Source organism: Acinonyx jubatus, chromosome B4 (assembly GCF_027475565.1).
Source record: "Acinonyx jubatus isolate Ajub_Pintada_27869175 chromosome B4, VMU_Ajub_asm_v1.0, whole genome shotgun sequence".
Classification (NCBI taxonomy): domain Eukaryota; kingdom Metazoa; phylum Chordata; class Mammalia; order Carnivora; family Felidae; genus Acinonyx; species Acinonyx jubatus.
Genome location: NC_069387.1, coordinates 43,818,193 through 43,845,493, shown reverse-complemented (window position 1 = coordinate 43,845,493; position 27,301 = coordinate 43,818,193). Strand labels below are relative to the sequence as shown.

At 36.5% G+C, this 27,301-nt stretch overlaps 1 protein-coding gene across 2 annotated transcripts; it reads left to right on the top strand.

Moving 5' to 3' along the window:
• The first annotated feature begins 347 nt into the window (after positions 1-347).
• LOC106965694 (NKG2-F type II integral membrane protein-like) lies at positions 348-27,301 on the top strand. 2 transcript variants are annotated; one of them, XM_027055025.2, is made up of 6 exons: positions 348-621; positions 1,027-1,104; positions 1,580-1,633; positions 2,881-3,029; positions 26,544-26,647; positions 27,122-27,301. In XM_027055025.2, the coding sequence occupies exons 1-6, from the start codon at positions 435-437 to the stop codon at positions 27,249-27,251; spliced, it is 702 nt and encodes a 233-aa protein (XP_026910826.1). In that variant the 5' UTR covers positions 348-434; the 3' UTR covers positions 27,252-27,301. The 2 variants fall into 2 exon arrangements, with proteins under 2 accessions (XP_026910826.1, XP_026910827.1); XM_027055026.2 differs by lacking the exon at positions 1,027-1,104 and having other exon boundaries at positions 349-621.

Here is a 27,301-nt window from a genome sequence, read left to right as displayed (position 1 = left end):
ATAATGGATTTAAAACTTGTCAAAAACATTGGTGCAACATTTTCTTTCTAACGCAGCATTTTAGTTTTAACCCAGTTATTCTAATAGTGTTGAAATGTTTCTGTGGAATCTGGCCTTATATTAATGAGGACAGTGTTATTCATGAATTCCTTTCTTCTTCACTAATCTATTGCTTTACATTTTTCCAACCAATACTACTGTGTCAAACATAGAATATCAGAGTAAAACCCATTTATTCTATCATGACACACTCCTTTAAAGCTCTTAGGAAATTAGTACCAGATTTCACATTGTTCAACTGCAAAAGAGTAGTATCACTTACCCCGCACTCCACCCCGTGTGAGCAATCTTGTCCTTACATTACATACACTATTTATCAAGACCTTCAGTACAGTTTCATACAGCACTGTGCCTGACACGACTCAGCTGCAGACATGAATAGTCAAGAAGTTACTTATGCAGAACTTAATCTGATGAAAGACTCAAAGAGACAGCAAATGAAACCCAAGGGCACTAATATTTCCATTTCAGTAACTGAGCAGGAACTGCTCTATGCAGAATTAAATCTTCAAAATGCTTCTCAGGATCTTCAAGGGAATGACAAGAACTATCACTGCAAAGGTAAAACATTTAATATGCACACAGTATAACTGTTCTAGGATGTGCAGTTAAGGTGCAGGGGTGTAGAGAATGAGCCGGGAATGAGCTCATTGTTTTCATTTGTGAATATCAGAGCTTGGAGTTGGATAATGGTATTCTAATTGAAATCTAAAGACTAACTTTACTCAGCTATTGTAATTTGTAGTCTTTGACCAAAAGCTCATGGAGTATTACCTTTACTTAAAATGCAATCGTATATTCTGGAAAAAGATTATGATGGTAGATATGGGCTTGGGGTCCAAGTGTTTATTTGTGACTCCCTGTGCATCTGTAGTTCTCTTATATGTAACTTTCCTAAATAATTATTCCCTTCCATCCTTTCTCAGTGTTTTTATTTCTCTTCTAAATATTTACTATTATTTCCAGGGAAGCTCATTGCTAGGATCCTGGGAATCATCTGCCTTGTCTTGATGTCCACTGTGGTAACAATAGTAGTTATTACCCGTAAGTGTTTGAATGACTATTTGGGAACTTTTCATTTTAATGACTGTCAGTGCCTCAAAATGTCTCCTACTATTATGGAATAGAATTTCCATTTTAATGCATATGTGCTCTGAATGTGCAATGGTTATTCTGAATTTGTCAAAAATATAAAAGAATAATTGCAGACAGCATTACACATGTGTTCAGATGTCATTACCCAAAGAGATGATCTAGGAGAAATGTTGTTGAGAAATACAAATTAATTCTTGAGATCGATTATGCCAAATACTGTAAGAGATGGTGAGGTTTGGGTTTGTAGGCTTTCGAAATATTTTCTCCCTAATCATTACTTTATTAATATTGCTTAGTAATATAAATTTTATTACAGTTTTCTAATTCTAAACAATACAGAAAGTTTTAAATTGAGAAACTCAAATCATTACGATGTATTTGGTTTAATATTAAATTTTTATGAGGCTTCATTTAATTTTTTCAGCTACTGAAATACCAGAGCAGAAAAATTTGTCCCTGACAACAAAGATCCAGAAAGGTACAAAGTGATTTTCAAAATTCTAATATTAACATAGTTTCTATTTTATCTCTACCTTTGGCTGGGCAACAATGGTACTGGAGTTTTGGAGGAAAATTAATTACAAAACTGGGTAATAATGGTTCAGAAATGATGATTATACGAGAGTATTACTTCTTAGGCAACAATATGAAGAGATACTCATTTAAAATTGTCATACCCATTGTTACCAATTTCCTCAATTTTCTTCTGGTATAACATGATGAGACATAAATCATTTTACTATTCTAAAAAAGTGGCTTTGTTCAGTGATCTCAGGGCATGCTGAGATGGATATTTTTGTGTGTTTCCTTTATATGGACACATAAGTTAGGGAATGAGAAGCTGACCATTCTCTCTGTGTGTACGTGAGCATATTTTGTTTTATTTGTATGGGTCTGTGAGGGTGCACAAATATGTACGCATGTATATCCATATACAAGTATGTAAATTTACTAGAATTTGTTATGTTCAAAATGCTTTTGGGTAATGAACAAATCAGGAGACTATAGATGCTGGTGAGGACGTGGAGAAACGGGAACCCTCTTGCACTGTTGGTGGGAATGCAAATTGGTGCAGCCACTCTGGAAAGCAGTGTGGAGGTTCCTCGGAAAATTAAAAATAGACCTACCCCATGACCCAGCAACAGCACTGCTAGGAATTTACCCAAGGGATACAGGAGTGCTGATGCATAGGGGCACTTGTACCCCAATGTTTATAGCAGCACTCTCAACAATAGCCAAATTATGGAAAGAGCCTAAATGTCCATCAACTGATGAATGGATAAAGAAATTGTGGTTTATATACACAATGGAGAACTACATGGCAATGAGAAAGAATAAAATATGGCCCTTTGTAGCAACGTGGATGGAACTGGAGAGTGTGATGCTACGTGAAATAAGCCATACAGAGAAAGACAGATACCATATGGTTTCACTCTTATGTGGATCCTGAGAAACTTAACAGAAACCCATGGGAGAGGGGAAGGAAAAAAAAAAGAGGTTAGAGTGGGAGAGAGCCAAAGCTTAAGAGACTGTTAAAAACTGAGAACAAACTGAGGGCTGATGGGGGGTGGGAGGGTGGGGAGGGTGGGTGATGAGTATTGAGGAGGGCACCTTTTGGGATGAGCACTGGGGTTGTATGGAAACCAATTTGACAATAAATTTCATATATTGAAAAAAAAACTTAAAAAAAATGCTTTTGGGTAATATCTCATAATCTTTCTCCAGCACATCACTGTGGTTGTCCAAAAGAGTGGTTTGTGTATTCCAACAATTGCTATTACATTAGCACTGAGAGAAAATCATGGAATGAGAGTTTTATGTCCTGTGCTTCTAAGAACTCTAACCTGCTGTACATAGATGATGAAGAAGAAATGGTAAGATTTCAAATATTTCCAAATTTTATTAATAGCTTGTCAGTTAATAGAATATTTGTAGAGTTCATTCATAGGTTTGTACATATTTATAGTTTATTTCAAAGTCTATTAATATTACCTAGTTTGACTCTATGATATTTTATTTATATTTTTATATTTTAAGGTACACTTGATAATTTCCACTTCTTGCTTTTCATAGAAAATTGTGCTTCTATAAATGCTCTTTTGGCAGAAATAAACTTTGCTATTTAATTTTACCACACATCAGGCCTTTGTCAGCCCTGCCAATTTCAATATTATGAAATATCTTCGCTTATTTTTGGACTTTATGTCAATGGAATCATGCGGTATGAATTTTTATATGTGTTTCCCTTCGCCCTCATGTATGTGTAATCCATCTATGCTATCGCATTTGTCTATAGTTTGTGAATTTTCACTGCTGTCTTATATGAATATTGTGGGGGGCCGGGCCCCGGTGCCAGGCTGAGACTGGGTGGAACAACGTTCCCTGTTGACTTAGCCAACCCGGTGGTTCCCCCTCCCATTCCCCCACTTTCAAGGGCATACGAAAGCCTTGTCAAGGCTGAGAAAGTTAATTCCTGAAGCCTGTGGTCTGCAGGTGTTGGCAGTAATGCTACCTCCCTTCTTCTACCCCGAGTCAGATAGAAACAAACATGGGAACTGTGTTTTGCTAGCAATCTTACCAACAAGGTCTTGTGACCCGTCTAGAAAATGCACAAGAAACACAGAACTAAATGTTTTGGTTGGCAGCGATTATGTGAAACCTGATTATTCTTAGAATGACCTGATCCATAAGAGTCTTACATTATAAAAGATTGTGTACAGCAACAATAAAGCCGTCACTTGGGCCATCAGCCCAGGGGACCCTCCTGTTCCCAAACTTTCTCTTCTCTCTTTTTTCTTGCATTCTCCTACCCTCAGGACCCTGACCTCGGTGTTTGTCACGCTGGTCGCGACAGAATATGATATTTTAAAATCTATTCTCAGATACAACTTTAGTTTACTCTTAATATGTGGTGAGGGCACTATGAAGAATTATTTTATGGAAAGCCTTTTGGGGCACCTAGTTGACTCAGTTAGTAGAGCATGCGACTCTTGATTTTGGGGTTCTAAGTCCAAGACCTACACTGTGTATAGGGATTACATAAAAATAAAACCTTAAAAAAAGAAAAGCCTTTACTGTATCTTTTTTACATATTACTTTGTAATTATAATAATATATATGAGGCATAACAATATAGTATATAATATATTTAGGCATGTCAATATTATATTTATCACAATAAAATAATAATGTAGAAATATAACACTATCATGGTATTTATGAGTAATCATAACACATTTTCCTCTAAGCATTAGAATGAAATTTCACCTTCACAGGTATGTGTGTATTTCAATTTATTAGATTATTCCAACATTTTTCTAGCTTATTGCGTGAATACATGTTGTACCAAATGGGTTCTTGATCCAAAACGCAGTAGTCTGACAAAATTAATATAATAAGCTCTGAATGTTTTATAACAGTACCATTTTCTGGGCTGTAACTCATTAGGATCGTTTCCTTTGTGTTAGTGAGAAGTGCTCAAGTGTGACTTGTCCATTTCTCCTAGATGGTGTCTTCTTTTCCCTTTTTAGAAGTCCTTGTCATATTTTAGATAAGAGCTCTTTTTTGAGTTTTAAGATGCAAATGGATCTTTGACTCTTGTGACTTGCATGTTTACTCTTTTAATGACCAAAATTTATTAATGTTACTATAATTCAATTTATCATTTTGGGCATTGGTGCTTGTTTGGGACCCATTTCAGAAATTAGTTAGAGTTCATGAATATAATTTCCTATATGACTTTCTAGGATTTATTGATTTATTAACTTTTAACTAAGGTTTATGATCCATTTGTGATGCTGTATTTGTGATGCTGCGAGATAAAAGTGAAGGTTATACTTTTCTACATCACTACGTAATTGATGGAACAAAATTTATAGCAAAGTAGATTCTTTTCTTTACATTTAATTTTTATATAGAGAGTTATATATGTAAGTATATAAGCTCTAATATGCTTTATAAGATAGTAATCTATTATATATCTTTGTAAAATTATATATACATATATCACAACTACACAGTCTATCACAACCCACAGCAGCTTAAGTAAAATGTAGAGCCTTACTTTTCTTTATGTCCCTCTGCTGTGTCCCATTTACAATAGAATTGTCTTAAATATTTCTCTATTTATGTTGAGAATCACATGGATGTTATAATTTTGCTTCAACTGATAAGTTTGCTTCAAATATCAAACAATTTAGAAAATACAAGAGATGAAGGAAAGTCCGTCCATTAAGCCTAATGGTAGTTTTATTCTTTCTTTTGTTCCCTCTTTCTTCCTGATGATCCAGGACTCTTTTTATCATTTAACTTCTGTTAAGATAATTCCCTTTAGCAGTTCTTTCAGAGCGGATCTGGTGGTGGTACATTTTCTTAGTTTTAATTTATTGGAGAATCTCTTGATTTCCCCTGCAAGCCTGAGTTATATTTTTATTGGATAGTCAATGGTTTTGGATTGGAATAATGCAGTTAGTATCAAAAACTTTTCTGTCTTTCCAGCATGCTTTTTCCCCGTTATTTTGACGGGAGAGAAAAAATATTTGGGGGATTTTTGTGTGTACCTGTTGTGTCTGTGGTTTGCTGGCCTCTCAGGCACCAGTCTGGGATATGTGAGGTGAAGAGAAATTCCAGGGAGCTGACCTCCCTGTCATTCTCGGTTTTCCAGGGCTGGGATCTGCCAGCTTTCTCATTACCTTTCTAAATCTTCTTATGTTGTCTTATTATGTATAATGTCCAGGGGTTCTAGCTATATTTAGTGGGATGAATAGGGAAAAGTCTATCCTCTATATTTTTCCAAAACAGGAAGTCTGGTCTATGGTGGTTTTAATTTGAATGTTCCTAAGACAAACAGTTTTGAGCATCTTTTCCTGTACTCATTTGCCAATCTTCTGTTTCTTGGTGATGTAATTCATGAAATATTTGATTATATTTAATTTTTGTTATTTGCATTTTGAGAATTCTTTATGTAACCTGGCGGCAAGTCTTTTATTAGATGTATGATTTACAGTTATGTCCTTCAAGTCTGTGATTTTTCTTTGTCTTCAAAAAGCAGAAGTCATTTATTTTGATGAAGTATACTTCATCAATTTGTTCTTCTTTGGATCATGTTTCTGGAGTTCTGTCTAAAAAGTCTATCTAAAAACTAAAAGAAGTGGATAGTTTACACTTCGGTTTACAATCAGTTTGGAGCATTTTTGTATGGAGCTTAGGGCATGTAATTATTAACATTATTTGATAGTTATTTCCACAGCGTTTGTTGACAAGACTATACTTTCTCCAGTGAATGACTATGCATCTTTGTTGAAATCTGCATTCCCTGTATGTGTGGGTATAAATTTTCACCTCCTAATCTGTTTCATTAATCTAGTTATGTATTATTTTTAATTTTTTTAACATTTATTTATTATTGAGAGACAGAGAGAGGCAGAGCATGAGCATAGGTTGGGGGGGGGGGCGCTGGCCAAGAGAGGAGGAGACACAGAATCTGAAACAGGCTCCAGGCTCTGAGCTGTTAGCACAGAGCCTGATGTGGGGCTCAAACCCACAAACTGTGAGATCATGACCCCAGCCGAAGTCAGATGCTTAACCAACTGAGCCACCCAGGCGCCCCAGTTATGTATTTTTATTTCAATTTCCTGTTTAAAAAGCTATTTTTTAAAAAATACATATATATTAATTTTGCTTTGTTGTCTTGACTACTCTAGATATTTGAGAGGTATTTTCTCTTATTTTTATGTTTTTAAAAGTTATTTTTTTCAAATAAGAATATTAGTTTTATCAAATGCCTTCTGCAACAGAGAAGTCATATTTTTTTTGCAATTTATTAAATTTCAGTTAGTTAACATATAGTGTAATATTAGATTCAGATGTAGAATTTAGTGATTCATCACCTACAATATGCAGTGCTCATCACAAGTACCCTCCTTAATACCCATCACCCATTTAACCTATCTCCTCCCCCACGCCCCTCCAGTAATCATCACTCTGTTCTCTCTATGTAAGAGTCTGTTTTCTAGTTTGTCTCTCCTCTTTCTCCCCTAAATTCATCTGTTTTGTTTCTTAAATTCCACATGAGTAAAAGCATACAGTATATGGTAAGTGTCTTTCTCAGTATGACTTAGCATAATACTCTCTAGCTCCATCCACATCATTACAAACAGCAAAAATTAATTCATTTTTTATGTTTTGGCTGAGTAGTATTCCATTATATATATGTAACACCTCTTCTTTATCCATTCATCAGTCAATAGACACTTGGGCACTTTCCATAATTTGGCTATTGTTGATAATGCTGCTATAAACACTGGGTTGCATGTATTCCTTCATATCTGTATTTTTTAACCTTTGGGTAAATACTTAGAGATGGAATTGCTGGATCTAGGGTAGTTATCTTTTTAACTTTTTCAGGAACCTCCATATTGTTTTCCAGAGTGTCTTCACCAGTTTGCATTCCCACCAACAGTGCTAGAGCATTCCCCTTTCTATGCATCCACACTAACATTTGTTGTTTCCTGTGTGGTTCATTTTAGCTGTTCTACCTGGAGTGAGGTGATATCTCATTGTAATATTCCCCGATGGTAAGTGATGTTGAGCATTTTTTCATGTGTCTGTTAGCTAGCCATCTGTATGTCTTCTGTGAAAAAACGTCTATTCATGTTTTCTGCCCATTTTTTCACTTGATTATTTGTTTTTTGGGTGTTCAGTTTTATAAGTTCTCTATAGATTTTGGATACTCAGTCTTTATCAGATGTAATTTGCAAATATCTTCTCTTATTCCAAAGATTGACTTTTAGTTTGGTTGATTGCTTCCTTCTCTATGCAGAAGCTTTTTTATCTTGATGAAGTCCCAATAGTCCATTTTTTATTTTGTTTCCTATGCCTCAGGAGATATATCTAATAAGAAGTTGCTATGGCTGATGTGAAAGAGGTTATTGACTGTGTTGTCCTCTAGGATTTTGATAGTTTCCTGTCTCACATTTAGACCTTCTATCCATTTTGAATTTATTTTTTTGTATGGTGTAAGAAACTGATCCTGGTTTGTTTTTTTTTTTTTTTTTTTTTTTTTTTGCATGTTTCTGTCCAGTTTTCTCAACACCATTTGTTGAAGAGACCATCCTCTTTCCATTGGATATTTTTTCCTGCTTTATCAAAGATTAGTTGACCATATAGTTATGGGTCATTTCTGAGTTTTCTATTCTGTTCTATTGATCTGTCTATTTTTGTGCCAATGCCATACTGTCTTGATCACTATGGCTTTGTAATACATCTTAAAGACCAAAATTGTGATGCCTCCAGCTTTGCCTTTCTTTTTCAAGATTGATTTGGCTATTCGGGGTCTTTTGTGGTTCCATACATATTTTAAGATTGGTCTACCTCCTTGAAAACTGCTATTGGTATTTTGATAAGGATTGTATTAAATGTGTATATTGCTTTGGACAGTATAGACATTTTAACAATATTTTTTTTCCCAATCCATGATCATGGAATGTTTTTTTCATTTATTTGTGTCACCTTCTAATTTCTTTCATTACTGTTTCAGAGTTTTTAAGTACAGAGCTTTCACCTGGTTGGTTACGTTTATTCCTAAGTGTCTTATGGTTTGGGGTGCAATTTTATATGGGATTGATTCTTTAATTTCTCTTTCTGATGCTTTAGTTTTGGTGTATAGAAATGCAACAGAATTCTGTACATTGATTTTGTATCCTGCAACTTACTGAATTCATGTATTAGTTCCAGCAACTTTTTGGTGGGGTCTTTTGGGTTTTTTATATAGGGTATCATGTCATCTAGAAGTAGTGAAAATTTGATTTCTCTCTTGCTGATTTGGCTCCTTCTTATTTCTTTTTATTGTCTGATTGCTGAGGCTAGGACTTCCAGTACTATATTAAATAACAATGGTGAGAGTGGACATCCCTGTCTTATTCCTGACTGTAGAGGAAGAGCTCCCAGTTTTTCCCCACTGACGATAATATCAGCTGTGGGTTTTTTGTATATGGCCTTTATTATGTTGAGGCATATTCCCTCTATCCCTGCTTTGTTGATGGTTATTATGTTGAGTCATCATGGCTGGATGTTGTATTTTGTCAAATGCTTTTTCTGCATCTATTGGAAAGATCATAAGGTTCTTAGCCTTTCTTTTATTAATGTGCTGTATCACATTGATTGATTTACAAATAATGTACCACCATTGTAGTCCAGGAATACATCTCACCTGATCATAGTAAATGATTATTCTAATGTACTATTGGATTCAATAGGCTAGTAGTTTGTTGAGAAATTTTGCATTCATGTTCATCTAGGATATCAGTCCATAGTTCTCTTTATTGGTGGGGTGTCCGGTTTTAGAATCAGGGTAATGCTGGCCTCATAGAATGAGTTTGGAAGTGTTCCTTCCATTCATATTTTTTGGAATAATTTGAGAAAAATAAGCATCAACTCTTCTTTAAATGTTTGACAGAATTTTTAAACGTATTTGCATATTTTCATAATATTCTCTTATAATTTTACTGAAGTATTATATACATACAGATGAAAACACATGTCATCCATGCCAACAGATGGCAGAATTTTCAAGTGTCACTGTCACATGGAATGAGGAAATGAATTTTACCAGCACTGCAAAATACCCCTTTCATGTCCTTTTCTTCATTAAAGAGCACATTATATAAATGAAATCATACCATGTGTATACTTTATATTTGGCTTTTTTGGGTAAAGCTAAACTTGTGAGACCCATCCCTATAATTGCATGAATTTGTAATTTCTCGACACTTCCTTGCTGTTCTATTGTCTGATTCTGCTACAACGTATTTATCCATTCTATTGATGATGCCCTTGGAATTTGGTGTATTGTTCCATTTGAGGCTACCACGAGTTCTTCTACTATTCATATTTTAGCATCAACTTTCAAATAAATATATGTTTATCATTTCTTCCTCCCTTCTATGACTTTAATTAACTTCCATATCCATCTATATCTATATCATCTATATCTATATCTAATCTATATCTGTATCATGTCATTATACATATCATATCTTCATAACCATTTATCTGTTGGAAGACAGTTTGTTTTCATATCTTGGCTACTGTAAGTAATGTTGTATTGAGCATGGCTGTACAGAGATCCCTTTGAAATGCTTATTTCAGTTCCTTTTAATATATACCAAGAGTGAGATTACTAGATCATTTGATAGTTCTATTTTTAATTTTTTGAAAAACCACTATACTATTTTCCATTGTGGCTGCACCAATTTACACTCTCACCTGAATTTTTCCCATTCTTCACATTCTACCAATATCTTTTCTCTTTGTGATAAAAGTCATCTGAACAGATGTGAGGTGATTATCTCATTACTTTATGCTCACTGATTTGTATTTCCCCGATGAGTCATTTGTTGGGCACCTTTTCATGTACCTACTGGCCATTTATATGTCTACAGAAAAATGTCTACTCAGATCCATTCCCCATTTTAAAAATTGGATTAGTTTCTTTTTTGTTATACTGTTGGAAAGGTTCTTTTTATATGTTGGAAATTAGCCCCTTGTCAGATGTATGGTTTGCAATTACATTCTCTCATTCAATACATTGTATTTTCAGCTTATTGATTGTTCCCTTTGCCGTGCAAAAGCTCTTTATTTCAAGTAGCCTCACTTTTTATTTTATTTTTTGGTGCCTGTGCTTGTGGTGACATATTCTAGACATTATTGCCTGGACCACTGTCAAGGATCATTTTCCTTTTGTCTGTACCAGTGATTGCATACTTTCATACATTTTTATGTTATGATTTTTTTGGTTGCTGTTTCAGTTTGAAGAATTCCCTTTAGCATTTCTATGGGATAGAGGTCTAGTACTTATGATGCATGGCTTTAACAGATCACCAGGGGAGTCATGTTGCTGTAATCCTGTGACTGCCACCTACGGCCAAAGTAGAAACTGATCCAATCCACCATCCCTTGGGATGGTGGGAAGTTCTTTATCTCTCCTGTATTGCGGAATGATAGCTTTGCTGAGTAAGGTATTCTTGGTTGAGAGTTATTTTTTGCCTTTGATCACTTTGAAAATAGTATCCCAAATTCTGGGGAAGAGGCAGAGTAAGAAGGTCCTAAACTCACCTCATCTCATGGACAAAACTAGATAACACCCACATAACTGTAAATAACCTAGAAAATGACCCAAAGACTTACAGAACAGACTCTGAACAGCTGAATGTAGAAAATAGGACACATCCAAGAGCGTAGAAAGTCCAAAGATCCAGCCACAAGCTAGGCAGACCCTGAGGACCGTGCATGAGAAGGAGGGATGCCATGAGTGTGGAGAGAGGAGAAAAAAAGGCCCTCACACAAAGCACCCCAGACATGGGGAACACACTCAGATAAGATGAATTTCCATTACATTTGGCTTCAAAAACCAGAGGGGTCTTATTTTGTGAATTCTTATAATCAACCTGGCTTAACTCCTGGAAATTTATTTATTTTTTAAGACTTTATTTAAATCCAAGTTAGTTAATTTTTAGTGATACATATATATATATATATATATATATATATATATATATATCAGCATTTTTGTATCCTTTGGATAGATACCTACTAGTGAAATTGCGGGGTCGTAGGGTAGCTCTATTTTTTGTTTTTGTTTTTGTTTTTGTTTTTGTTTTTGTTTTTTGAGGAAACTCCATACTGTTTTCCAGAGTGCCTGCCACCAGCAGTGCTGAAGGGGTCCCCTTTCTTTGCATACTCACCAACAGCTGTTGTTTCCTGAGTTGTTAATTCTAGCCATTCTGACAAGCGTGAGGTGGCATCTCATTGTGGTTTTGATTTGTATTTCCCTGATGATGAGTGATGTTGAGTATCTTTTCATGTGTCTGTTTGCCATATGGATGTCTTCTTTGGAAAAGTGTCTGTTCATGTCTTTTGCCCATTTCTTCACTGGATTACTTGTTTTTGGGAGGTGTTGAATTTGGTAAGTTCTTTATAAATTTTGGATACTAGCCCTTTATCTGATATGTCATTTGCAAATATTTTTTCCCATTCTACCAGTTTCCTTTTAGTTTTGTTGATGGTTTCCTTTGCTGTGCAGAAGTTTTTATTTTGATGAGGTCCCAATAGTTCATTTTTGCTCTTGGTTCCCTTGCCTCTGGGGACATGTATAGTAGGAAATTGCTGTGGGTGAGGTCAAAGAGGTTGCTGTCTGTTTTCTCCTCTAGGGTTTTGATGGTTTCTTGTCTTACATTTAGTTCTTTCATTTATTTTGTGTTTATTTTTATGTATGGTGTAAGAAAGTGGTCCAGATTCATTCTTCTGCATGTCGCTATCCAGTTTTCCCAAAACCATTTGCTGAAGAGACTTTTTTCCATTGGATATTCTTTCCTTCTTTGTCAAAGATTAGTCAGCCGTACATTTGCGGGTCCATTTCTGGGTTCTCTATTCTGTTTCTTTGATCTCAGTGTCTGTTTTTGTGCCAGTACCATACCATCTTGATAATTACAGCTTTGTAATTCAGCTTGAAGTGTGGAATTGTGGTGCTTCCAGCTTTGGTTTTCTTTTTCAGGATTACTTTGGCTACTTGGGGTCTTTTGTGGTTCCATACAAATTTTAGAACTGTTTGTTCTAGCTCTGTGAAGAATGCTGGTGTTATTTTCATAGGGATTGCATTGAATGTGCAGATTGCTTTGGGTATTATCGACATTTTAACAATATTTGTTTTCCTAATCCATTTGCATGGAATATTTTTCCATTTCTTTGTGTCTTCTTCAATTTCTTTCATAAACTTTCTATAGTTTTCAGCATACAGATCTTTTACCTCTTTCGTTAGGTTTATTCCTAGATATTTTATGGTTTTAGGGACAATTATAAATGGGATCAATTCCTTGATTTCTCTCTCTGCTGCTTCATTAAGGGTGTACGGAAGTGCAACTGATTTCTGTGCATTGATTTTTACAACCTGCGACTTTGCTGAATTCCTGAATCTGTTCTAGCAGGTTTTGGGTTGAGTCTTTGGGTTTTCCACACAGAGTATCCTGTTGTCTATAAAGAGTGAAGGTTTGACTTCTTCCTTGCTGATTTGGATGGCTTTTATTTCTTCTTGTTGTCTGGTCACTGAGGTTAGGACTTCCAACACTACATTGAACAGTGGTGGTGATAGTAGACATCCCCGTTGTATTCCTGACTTTAGGGGGAAGGCTCTCGGTTTTTCCCACACTGAGAATGATATTAGCTGTGGGTCTTTCATATATGACGTTTATGGCCTTGAGGTATGTCCTTTTTATTCTTACTCCCTTGAGAGTTTTCCTCGAGGAAGAGTGCTGCCTTTTGTCTCATGCTTTTCTGCTCCTATTGAGAGGACTGTGTTGTTCTGAATCTTTCTTTGATTAATGTGAACACCTGCATCTTTAAAACCGAGTAGTTGTAGCTCTGGGAGAGCCCAGAGAGCATAGAACACTTATTCTTCACCCTTAAAGAGACAGCACAACAAAAACATGAATTGAAAAACACCTGGGATATACAAGAAAGAGATATACTTACTAATCTCAGAGCGTGTGCTGGAGGGCAGGGATCTTTAGGATATTCTTTTCCAAGAACAAAGGAGCTGTCTGGTGCCATCTCCCTCTCTTGCTCTCTAGCATAGTGACCAAGACACCTGTGAGAATCAGTGCTTTGCCGATGATCTCCACCCAACTTGATTACACCGTATGTTACTTCTGTGCTACCCTGCAAACCCACCTATTCTGCCAAGCGCCTCCCTAGGTCTCTTCCCACAGCAGACCTGAGTAAGCCTTGTTAATACCATGTTCCTTGCCTCACATTCTCTTTTGAACCTGCCCCTTTCAATATGCCCTTGGCCAGAGCCTATCCAAAGTGGTGCCACAAGCCTGGTAGTAGGCAAGCAGCCACAACAGGGGCCAGCACCACTCCAGAGGTTTCCTGCCCTGGGAAACAAGGGAACGTACCACACATCCAGGTCCAAATGTGGCCCAGTAGAGGGCTGAGGTCTGATATCTAGTCTGACTGCATGCACTGCTCACAAAACTTCTCATGGAAGAACATAGGAATGATGCCCTGCCATTCTGTGCTACCGAATCTTTGGCAAATGCCTGGTCTGACTCAACTCAAGCTCAAGGAAACCCCAGGATGTCCCACTAATAACACTAGAACCAAACTCTGCTCCCAACAGACTCAGAGAATCATTGCAGATGACTGGAGTGAAAGCAATAGCAGCTCAGGCACAACAGTGGGGCTCACACAACACACAGGAGACACCCCTGTAATGCCAGGTTCTTCTGAACAAGTGACATTGCATAGCAGGGCTCTACAGGAACTCTTCTTCATAAAGCTGCTACTTTCAAGAACAGGGATGTAGCTGCCTTTCCTAACACACAGAAATGGACACAGAGTTAGGCAAAATGTGGAAAGAGAAGAATGTTTCAGTGAAAGAATAGGACAAAATCACAGCAAAATATGTAAACGAAACATTGATAAGTAGTATGTTTGATAGAGAATTTAAAGCAATGGCCATAAAGATACTCACTGACTTTGAGAAAAGAGTGGAAGACCTCGGTGAGACCCTCAACGGAGAAAGAAAAAATACACAATAACTGAAATTAAAAGTAAACCAGAAGGAGTAAATAGTTCACTAAAGGAAGTAGAACACATGAGCAACCTGGAGTACAGAGTGGTGGAAAGCAATCCAACTGACCCTGAGAAAGAAAATAACAATAAATGAAAATAGAACAAGGAAGTTTGGAGACACCATCAAATGTAATAACATTTGCTTTATAGAGATCCTAGAAGGAGAAGAGAGAGAAAAGGTGGTAGAATATTTACTTGAAGAAATAATAGGTGAAGTAAGTTACCTTAAGGAGATCTACACCAAGACACATAGCAATTAAAATGACAAAAAGTAGGGATCAAGAGAGAATCTTGAAAGCATCACGAGAAAGGAAAACAGTTACATACAACAGAGACACCATAAGGCTATTGGCTGCTTTTTTCACCAGAAACTTTGCTGGCCAGAAGGGAACCGCATGATACATGTAGAGTGCTGAATGAAAGAAAAAATCTGCAATGAGGAATACTTTTTCCAACAAGGCTATCATTCAGAACAGAAGGAGAGATAGAGTTTCCCAGATAAACAAAAGTTAAAGGAATTTACGACCACTAAACCATCCCTTCAAGAAATGTTAACAAGGACTTTTTGAGTGGAAAGGTAAGACCACAAGGAGGACTAAGAAAAACAGGAAGCACAAAAGCACTCAAATTAAGTATATCTATAAAAATCTGGCAAGGGATTCACAAAATAAAAGGATATAAAGTATGACACCATACACCTAAAATGTGTGGTGGGAGAGCAGTAAGAATGGGTTCAAAAGAGACTATCAACATAACATAGACTGCTATAATATGCAGAAGATGTTAACATAAACCTAATGGTAACCAGAAATCAAAAACCAGTAATAGATATGTAAGAATAAAGATAAAGGAATCCAAATATGTCATTAAAGAAAGCTAGGAAACCATGAGAGAAAAGAGCAAGAGAAGAAAGGAACGGAATTGAATGGCAAAAACAACCATAAAATAAGTAACAAAATGGCAATAATTACATACCTGTCAATAAGTACGTTGAATGTAAATGAACTAAGTGCTCCATCAAAAGACACAGGGTGATGGAATGGATAAAAAAGCAAGACCCATGTATATGTGCCTTCAAGACACTCACTTCAGAGCTAAAAACACATGAAAATGAAAGTGAAAGGATGGAAAAGCATTTATCATGCAAATAGAAGCTAAAAGAAAGCCAGGGTAGCAATACTCATTTCAGACAGACTTTAAAACAGATTGTAACAAGAGACAAAGAATGGCACTCTATAATCATCCAACAAAAAGATAAAACAATTATAAATATTTATGCAACCAACATGGGAGCACCCAAATACATAAAGAAATTAGTAGCAAACTACAAGGAAGTAACTGATAGAAATACAATAATAGTAAGGGACTTTAACACCCCACTTATACCAATGCATACATCATCCAAACAGAATATCAACAAGGAAACAGTGGCTTTGAATGACACGCTGGAACAGATGGATTTAACAGATATATTCAGAACATTCCACCCTAAAAGAGCAGAACACACATTCTTTTCAAGTGCAGATGGACCATTCTCCAGAATAGGCCACAAAGCAAGACTCAGCAAACTGAAAAACACTGAAGTCATACCATGCATCTTTTCTGACCACAATGCTATAAAATTAGAAATCAGCCACAAGAAAAAAATATGGAATGAACACAAATACATGAAAGTTAAATTTCATGCTACTAAACAGTAAATGGGACAACTAAGAAATCAAAGAGGAAATAAAAAAATAAATAGAGGCAAATGAAACTGAAAACACAACAGTGTAAAGTGTTTGGGATACAGCAAAAGCTCTTTAACAAGAAAGTTTATTGCAATACAGGCCCACATCAAGAAGAAGAAAAAATCACAAATAAACATCAAAAACTTACACTTAAGGAGCTAGAAAAAGAAACAAAAACAAAGGAAAAACCAGAAGAGGAATGTAAATAATAAAGATTAGAGCAGAAATAAATGATATAGAAAGTAAACAAAGAATAGAACAGATCAATGAAATCCAGAGCTGGTTCTTTGAAAAGATTAAAAAAAAACCCTGGTTCTTTGAAAGATTAAAAAAAAAACCCTGATAATCTTCTAACCAGATTCACTGAGAGAGAGAGAGAGAGAGAGAGAGAGAGAGATAGGAATCAAATAAAATTACAACTGAAAGAGGAGAAATAACAACTGACACCACACAAATACAAAGGATTGTAAAAGAACATTATATGCCAACAAATTGGACAAGCTAAAAATAATGGATGAATTCCTAGAAACATATAACCTCCCAACACTGAACATGAAGAAATGGAAAATTGAATAGACTGATTACCAACAATGAAATTGAACAGTAACAAAAGACTTCCAGGACCAGATGGCTTCACAGGTGAATTTACCAAACACTTAAAGAAGAGTTAATGCTTATTCTTCTCTAACCATTCTAAAAAATAGAAGTGGAAGGAGAGCTTCCAGATTCATTCTATGAGGCTAGCATTACCCTGACACCAAAACCAGATAAAGACACTAGAAAAACAACAACAACAACAACAACAACAACAACAAAACCCAGAACTATAGCCTATTATCTCTGATGAACCCAGATGCAAAAATCCTCAATAAAATATTAGCAAACTAGATCCAACAATACACTAAAAAATTATTCACACTAATCAAGTGGAATTTATTGCTGGAATGCAAATATTCAGTATTTGTAAATCAATCAGTGTGATGCATTACATCAACAAGAGAAAAAATAAAACCCATATCATCACTTTAATAGCTGGAGAAAAACCATTTGACAAGTACAACATCCATTTTTGTTAAAAATCCTTAACAAAGTAGGTTTACAGGGAACATACCTCAATATAATAAAGGCCATATATGAAAGTCCACAGCGGGCATCATCCTCAATGGTGAAAAACTAAAAGATTTTCCCCTAAGGTCAGGAATAAGAAAAGGTTGCCCACCTCACAATCTTATTCAAAATAGTACTGGAAATCCTAGCCACGGCAATCAGACAACACAAAGAAATAAAAGATATCCAATTGGTAAGGAAGAAGTAAAACTTTAACTATTTGCAGATGACATCATACCTCTATTTAGAAAACCCATGAGACTCCACCAAAAAATTGTTAGACCTGATACGTGGGTTCAGTAAAATGGCAGGACACAAAAATCAATATACAGAAATCTGTTGCATTTCTATACACCAACAATGAAGTAGCAGAAAGAAAAAAATCTCAGTCAGTTGGGCATCCAACTTCGGCTCAGGTCATGATCTTGCAGTGGGTGGGTTCGAGCCCCGCGTGGGGCTCTGAGCTCAGAGCCTCAAGCCTCCTTCAAATTCTGTGTCTCCTCTCTCTGCCCTTCCCATGCTCATGCTCTGTCTCACTCTGTCTCTCAATAATAAATAAACATAGAAAAAAATTTAAAAAAGGAAAACAATCTCATTTGAAAGTGCATGAAAAATTACCTAGGAATAAGTTAAACCAAGAAGGTAAAAGACATGTACTCTGAAACTGTAAATCATTGATGAAGGAAATGAAAGACAACACAAATGGAAAGTCATTCTATGCTCATGAATTGGAAGAACAAATATTGTTAAAATGTGCATGCTATCCAGAGAAATCTACAAATTTAATGTAATCCATATAAAAATACCAACAGCATTTTTCCACAGAACCAGAACAAAGGATCCTAAAATTTGTATGGAACCACAAAAGATGCCCAATAACCAAAGCAATCTTGAAAAAGAAGAGCATCTCTGGAGGTATCAAAATTCCAAATTTCAAGATGCACTACAAAGCTGTCATAATCAAAATAGTGTGATACTGGCACAAAAATAGATGCAGAGATCAATGGAACAGAATAGAGAGCCCAGAAATAAACCCAGAAGTATATGGTCAATTCATCTTTGACAAAAGAGGCAAGAATATGCAATGGGAAAAGTCTCCTAAACAAATAGTTCTGGGAAAACTGGACAGCTACATGCAAAACAACGCTAACTAATGTGGATGTAAATTTAAAAAAATAAAAAATAAAATTAAAATTAAAAAAAAAAAACAATGAAATTGGACCACTTTCTTGCACCATACAGAAAAATAAACTCAAAATGGATTGAGGACCTACATGTGAAAGCTGAAACCATAAAAATCCTAGAAGAGAGCAGAGGCAGTAATATCACTGATATTGTCCACAGCATCATTTTTGTAGATATGCTTCCCGAAGCAAAGTAAACTATTTGGATTAAATCAAAATAAAAAAGCTTCTGCATAACAAAGGAAATAACCAAATTAAAACACAGCATACTATATGGGAGAAGATATTTGCAAATGACATATCCAACAAAGGGTTGGTTAGTATCCAAAATACATGAAGAACATATACAACTCAACACCAAAAAAAAAAAAAAAAAAGCCAAAAATCAATAAAACCCTCCAAATACTGCAATTAAAGTATGGGTAGAAGACATGAACAGACATTTCTCCAAAGAAGAAACACAGATGGCCAACAGATACATGAAAAGATGCTCGACAGCACTGATCATCAAGGAGATGCAAATCATAACTACTATGAGATATCATGTCACATCTGTCAAAATGGCTAAAATAAAAAAAAACACAAGAGTGAAAACATATGGTACAGAAACCCATGGAGGAGGGGAAGGAAAAAAAAAAAGAGGTTAGAGTGGGAGAGAGCCAAAGCATAAGAGACTCTTTTTTTTTTCAACATATGAAATTTATTGTCAAATTGGTTTCCATTTGTATGGTTTCCATACAACACCCAGTGCTCATCCCAAAAGGTGCCCTCCTCAATACCCATCACCCACCCTCCCCTCCCTCCCACCCCCCATCAACCCTCAGTTTGTTTAAGAGTCTCTTATGTAGACTGTTAAAAACTGAGAACAAACTGAGCACTGGGTGTTGTATGGAAACCAATTTGACAATAAATTTCATATGTTGAAAAAAAAAGTTTATGGAAGGCATTAAAAACAAACACAAGAAACAGCAAGTGTTGGCAAGGATGTGGAGAAAAAGGAACGCTTGTGCATGACTGTGAATGAAAACTGATGCAGCCTACTGTGGAAACAGTATTGACATTCCTTAAAAAAATTAAAAATAGAACTCTCCTATGATCTATAATTCCACTACTGAATATTTATCCACAGAATATAAAAACATTAATTTGAAAAGGTATAGACACCATTGCAATGTGTTTATTGCAATGGAATATTTCTCAGGCATAAAAAGTAATGAATCTTGTTATTTGAAAAAACTTGGAAGGATCTAAAGAGTATAATGCAAAGTGAAATAAGACAGTCAGAGAAAGACAAAGACTGTATGATTTCACATATATGTGGAATTTAAGAAACAAAACATGTGAACCAGGAAAAAAAGAGACAAACCAAAAACAGACTCTCACTATGGAGAACAAACTGATGGTTACCAGAAGGGAAGTGGATGGGGGATGGGTGAAATAAGTAAACGGGATTAAGACTATACTTAAGATGAGCAATGAGAAACGTATAGAGATGCTTAATCACTTTATTACATACCTGAAACTAATAAAACACTGTAGTATGTTAGCTGTACTGCAAGTAAAAAGAAGAAAGAAGAAAAAGAAAACATTCTACCCTCTCTGGGCTTGTGCATGGGAGAAGGTTTGGCTGAGGTGACCCTTCTTGGCATGCTGGCACTCAAACCCCTCCAAGCAGTATTGGAGCCATAGTGCTAGGAACAAGTGCAAATGGAACTTCCACGGTGTAGGGTCCTGGGCAGTTTCACTTGCTGTCACTCTGGAACTGATGGCTACGGTGGAGGCATGTGCCGATATCCGAGGGATACTGTAATTACATCTCAGGGGATAGATAGTCATTGTGACTCTGGCTGGTGAAGCAAATGCCTCAGTGACACAGATTCTGGGATTATGAGGTTCAGGGATGCTTGGGCACAGAGGCAGGGTGTAGTAGTCCAGGGACAAGGTGGCAGTCTGGGAATGCTTGAAAATTTTACATATGCATTAATGATAATAGCTTATTCAATTTACGCCATTTCAGCTTACGGATGATTTCATAAAAGCGCTCTACTTTCAGATAGGGACGGAAACCTGTATGTACTTCTGAAACAGTGCTGAAGCCAGCTAATACTGGTTTCTGACCACTAATTATGCATATCTTTTTCAACACCGTGCTCATGATTTCACATTGGTGACTTGAAACTTTCGCAGTGACTGTGCACCACAGAAATCAACAAGTGCTAACAAAATAAGGTTTTCTTTCCTCTCTGATGTGCTCAATTACCAGCACAAGGTTGTATCCATATATGGTATAGACCCAACTATACAGTGTTATAATTGTGGCTTTAAATAATCTTACCTGTTAAAAAATTGAGAGAAGCAAACACACACAGAGGCTTTTAAATTTACCCACATATTTACCATTTCTATTGATCTTTTTTCCTTCTTGTGGACACCATCCCTTGTCATCTACTTTTAGCTTGAAAAACATTTACGGAGAACAGGTCTGCTAAGAAACTCTGTTAGGTCGTCATGCACCTTCTGTTTTGAAAGACTGTTTTGCTGAATTTGGAACGTTTGTGTGACAAGCTTTCTTTGTCATGTTTTGCTTTGTTGTGGGGTTTTTTTTTTTTGAGGGGTTTTGGTTTGTGTCTTGTTTTTTTTGTTTTCTTCAGCACATTCAGCTCTTTGGTTTTGACCTTCCCTGTCTTTATTCTTCATGGTTTCTGGTGAGAACTTCTCTATTAATCATATTATTAGTTGTAATTAAATGTAATTAGTAGCTTTTTCCTTGCTGCTTTCAAGATCCCCTCCTTCTGTTTGTTTGCTTTTTATTTTATTTTTAATTGTGGTAAAAAAAATAATAGAAAATTTACCATATTACCCATTTATATAAAAAATAAACTTTATTTCTGAGAGAAATTTTAGGGTCATATCAAAGCTGAGAGAAGGCACACAGGTTTCCTATATACGCTTACTGTCTACACATGCATAGACTTTCCCATTGTTAATATCTCCCACCTTAGGGTTACACTTGCTACAACTGATGAAAGTACATTGACACATCTTTATCACCAAAAGACCATAGTTTAAATTAAGGTTTACTCTTGATTATGTACATTTTATGAGACTGGAGAGATGTGTAAAGACTTTTATCATCCATTACATATTTATATAATATAGGCTCACTGCCCTAAAAATCCTGTCCTTCACCTATTATCAATCCTTCCCTTCTTGCTCAGCTCTGGCAACCACTGATCTTTTTACTGTTTCAATAGTTTTATTATTTTTTTTCCAGGACATCATATAGTTCGAATCACACAATGTCTCACATCTTATCCACTACACTTTAACAGTTTCATGCATCTTACCCAACTCTCAGCATACAGTTCATGAGTGCTAACTGTATTCACATCGTTGTCCAACAGATCTCTAGAACTTTCACCTTGCAAAACTGGAACTCCATACTCAATGGACAGAATGAACTTCTCTACTTTCCCCCGAAGCCTTAGCAATCACCATTCTACTTGCTGTTTCCATCAGTTTGACTGCTTTAGATACTTCCTAGAAGTGGAATCGTATTCTTGTGTGTGTGTGACTGGCTTATTTCACTCAGCATGATGTCCTGGAATTTCAACCATGTTGTAGCATGTGATAGGATTTCCTTCCTTTTTAAGGCTGAATAATAATATTACACTGTTCTGTGTATACTGTTTTTTTTTTTTTTTCTCCTTTCTTCCATCAGTGGACATTTGGGCTGCTTCTACTGGTTGACTTTTGTGAATAATGCTGTAGTGAGATGGGTGTGCAGGTATCTCTTCGAGATCTTGGTTTCAATTCTTTTAGAAAATTTCCTACACGTGGGATTGCTGATTCATAGGGCAATTCTATTTTTAATTTTTGGAGGGAGCTTTATACTGTTTTACATAATAGCTGACCAATTTGCTTTCCCAATGACAATGTGCCAGGGTCCTCTTTTTCCACCTCCTTTTTCCTAAATAGTATCCATCCTAGTAAGTATGAGGTGATATTTCATTATGGTTTTGATTTGAATTTTTCTGACAATCAGTGATATTGAACACCTTTACATATGCTTTTGGACCATTTGTATATTTTCTAATGTCTATTCAATTCCTTTACCCATTTCTTTTAAAAAAATTTTTTTAACGTTTCATTTATTTTTGAGGCAGAGAGAGACAGAGCATGAACGGGGGAGGGGCAGAGAGAGAGGGAGACACAGAATCTGAAACAGGCTCCAGGCTCTGAGCCATCAGCCCAGAGCCCGACGCGGGGCTCGAACTCACGGACCGTGAGATCCGTGACCTGAGCCGAAGTCGGACGCCCAACCGACTAAGCCACCCAGGCACCCCCTACCCATTTCTTATTTGGGTTATTGGGTTTTTGTTTTTATTAGTGACATTGTATTCCTTATATATTTTGGATATAAATCTTTGTTTTGATATATGACTTGCAAGCATTTTTCCACTCTATCTTTCATTCTGTGGATCATGTCCTTTGATGCAAAGAAATGTTTTAATTTGATGTAGCCCATTTGTCTACAATGGTCTTTTCCTTTGTAGTCTGTGCTTTTGGTGTCATATCCAAGAAGCCATTGCCAAATTAAATTTTATGTACTTCCCCCCATGTTTTCTCCAAGGAATTTGATAGTTTTACATCTTATGTTTGTGTGTTTAGTCCATTTTTTAAAAAATTATTAAAAATTTTATTAAAATTTTTTAATGTTTATTTTTGAGAGAGACAGAGTGTGAGCAGGGGAGGGGCAAAAAGAGAAGGAGACACAGAATCTGAAGCGAGCTCCAGGCTCTGAGCTGTCAGCACAGAGCCCCACATGGGGCTCAAATTCACGAACTGTGAGATCATGACCTGAGCTGAAGTCAGATGCTTAACCGATTGAGCCAAGCAGGTGCCTTGTGTTTAGCCCGATTTTTTAAAAAAGTTTATTTATTTATCTTGTGTGTGTGGGAGAGAGAGTGCACACAAAATTGGGGGAGGGGCAGACAGCGAGGGAGAGAGAATCCCAAGCAGGCTCTTGCACTGTCAGTGTGGAGCCCGATGTGGGTTCGAACTCATGAGCCATGAGATCATGACCAGAGCTGGGGTCAGATGCTTAAACTGACTGAGCCACCCAGGTGTCCCGATGATATTTAGTCCATGTTGAATGAACTTTATTATGGGGCATAAACCTAACCATCCACCTTCATTCTTTTGTGTGTGGGTAGTCAGTTTCCTGGCACCATGTGTGAACGATGCTACCCTTTCCATACTAAATGGTCTTCTCACCCTTATCAAAAATGATTAGCCTGACTACACATGGGTTTGTGTCTGGATGTATTTTTAAGTTATTGTTTCCACAGGGGATTAAGGGCCTGGGGCTTCCTATTGTTTTCTGTTGCTGGTGTCATTCCCCCTCTAATCTGAACATAGATCAGATCTGGATCTAATCTGTGGATTTTGTGGTAGAAAATGTGGTTTAAGTCTGCTGGAGGTGGGAGATATGCCACCCATTCCCTGATTTTCATACTGACTTAAGTCACCTCATAATCCACCCTGTTCCCTCAGGCTTATTTTTTTGTCTGTGTTCGCAAGTGACACTTAATGGTCACTTAATGGTCATTCCATTATCATGTCGTGAGATGTGGGTTTCTTGTGCTCATTCTGTTAGTAGTTTGCTGAGCCACTGGGTTCCACAAATATTTTTAAAATGCTATTTAAGAAGTTATTCTTTCACTGTGTGTTAATATTGCTTTTCTGTTTGTTTGTTTGTTTGTTTGTTTGTTTGTTTTTCTTCTGCTTCTTTTATCCTCCTTTGATTTTATTCAGACCCATGGTGGTTTTCTGATTATTGAAGATCTCTGAACTCTGTTATTTTTTCTCTCTCATTCTATGGGATGAATAAATTCTGTTACCCCTTCTTCAGTTTCATCAAGTTTTTCTTTTGCATCTCCAATTTTCTATAGAGCCAATTGAGTGAATTTTTCATTTCAGGTATTTATAAACTCAGAATTTCTCTGTGTTTTTTTCACATAGTTTCATTTTTCTACTGATATTTCCTAGTTGTTATGTTGCTGCCATATTTTCATTTAATTATTTGAACATAGTTTCCTTTATAACTTACAAATATTCATAAATGTTACTTTAAAATACTTTTTTTTTCAGTAATTCTAACATCTTTCCCAGGAAAAGTTTCTATTGACTTTAGTATGGAAGACATTTTCTGGTTTCTTTGCGTGTTTTAAAAGTGTTTTAGGTACACATTTCTGATAATGTAGTTTAGTAAACATGCATTGTATTTCATTTTTCTTAGATTTCTTATTTTTGGAGCTTGTATAGCTTTTACTGCAAAATCAGTTTTTCCTAATTCTTATCGTTTGTTTGTTTATTTATTTATTTACTTACAGCCTATTTTCCTAGGGATTGCCCTTGTGATTTTGCAGCTTAGATGTCAACCACTGATTTTTTAAAGGTCGTGTTCAAATACTGCAAATCAGTAAGGCTTCCACCCTCTGCCATGTGATGGATGTGCAGGTGTATGTGTATGTGTGTGGGGAGGGGTGGGGGGGTGTGTGGGAGGGGAGTGCTCATAACTTTACTGTCAATTCTCAAGTCTCAGCTTTCGCTTTTATCTGGGTCTCCTCTACATGTGGGCGCATTTTCCCCATCAGCTAAAAGTGTGTAGAGAGCTAATATCATCTCTTCTGTTGTACTTTTCCCTTCAATATCTTCCCATTTTACTTACTGGGGGCCTTGAGCTCAGATAAAGGAAAGTGTGAGTATCCCTCATTCATTATCAAGCAAACTCACCACTTTGAGCTGAAAAAGCAATGGTTATTTCATCCCCTTCCCCACTCTTACTCATGTCTGCCCTTGAGGCAACTGCATCATGATTTTTTCAGTCTTCCCAAATTGTAAATAGTACAATTCTTTTTTTAAAAAAATTTTTTTTAAATGTTTATTTTTAAGAGAGCTCGAGTGGGGAAGGATCAGAGGGAGATACAGAATCTGAAGCAGGCTCCAGGCTCTGAGCTGTCAGCACAGAGCTCAACGCGGGGCTCGAGCTCATGAACCGTGAGATCGTGACCTGAGGCGAAGTCAGACGCTCAACCCACTGAGTCACCCAGGTGCCCCATAAATAGTACAATTCTTTTTTTTTATTAAAAATTTTTTTAATGCTTATTTATTTTTGAGAGGGCGAGAGAGAGGCAGAGTATGAACAGGGGAGGGGCAGAGAGAGGGAGACACAGAACAAGAAGCAGGCTCCAGGCTCCGAGTTGTCAGCACAGAGCCTGACGCGGGGCTCGAACTCATGGACCGGGAGAACATGACCTGAGCTGAAGCTGGATGCTCAACTGACTGAACCACCCAGGCGCCCCAATAGTACAATTCTTTTTGATCACTGCACTAGGGTGGGTAGGTGGAGAGGCATGGGAGCAGTCCTAGGCAAGAAGATTACAAAGGTACTTCTTATTTGAATCTCTAGGAGTTTTTAAAATAATAAATATTTCGCAAGTTATTATTATTAACCTCAGGGCAATTGTCAGAACCCCAAATTATTATCCATGGCAGTGTGTCTTCTTCACTTAGTCCTACTAAGATATCTTTACAATGGGTCCAGTGCGTAGCACTGTATTACAATTTGAAAGATTCTATAAAGTCACAAAGAATGAGCTTGACTTGTTACTACAAAGTTCACATGAGTATAAGAGCTTTGATGTGACTTCTAATAAAATTTGTTTTCTCATAGTATATGTTGGACTTCTTCATTCGTTCTTCATGGTGTAGAGTCTCCCAGACAAGAAATAATAGTTCATGGCTGTGGCCCAAAGGCTTAACTTTCCTTTCCAAACCGTAAGTTTCTTCACAACTCCTTTATTTTATGCCTCAAAGAATTTGTCATAGGAAAAAAAAAACAGCTTTAATGGAACAAATTTATTTATTTATTTATTTATTTAAGGTTTATTTATTTTTGAGACAGAGAAAGACAGAGCGTGAACAGGGGAGGGTCAGAGAGAGGGAGACACAGAATCTGAAACAGGCTCCAGGCTCTGAGCTGTCAGCACAGAGCCCGATGGGGGGCTCGAACTCACGGAGTGTGAGATCATGACCTGAGCTGAAGTCAGATGCTTAACCGACTGAGCCACCCAGGCGCCCCTTAATGGAACAACTTTAGAAACACCATTGTTGAAGTGTTTCCATATAAAAATAATATGGAAAATACTCAGATTTAGATACATAACTCTTAGTCCAAATGGATTGCATGTTCATTAAGATTTAAAATTATGTATTACCAAGATTAATTAGATATTATTTTCTATATTTCAGGTTGTCAGTATCTTCAGAGTGGGACCACAATTGTACATTTTTATACGTTCAGGCCAAAAAAATTTTAATTGAATCCTGCTTAGAAATAAAAACATATATTTGTAAGCACCAGGCACTTCAACCTACCTAAATCTGATATAATGCTGCTTCACCGTCTATAAAGAACATATTTCTCATTTC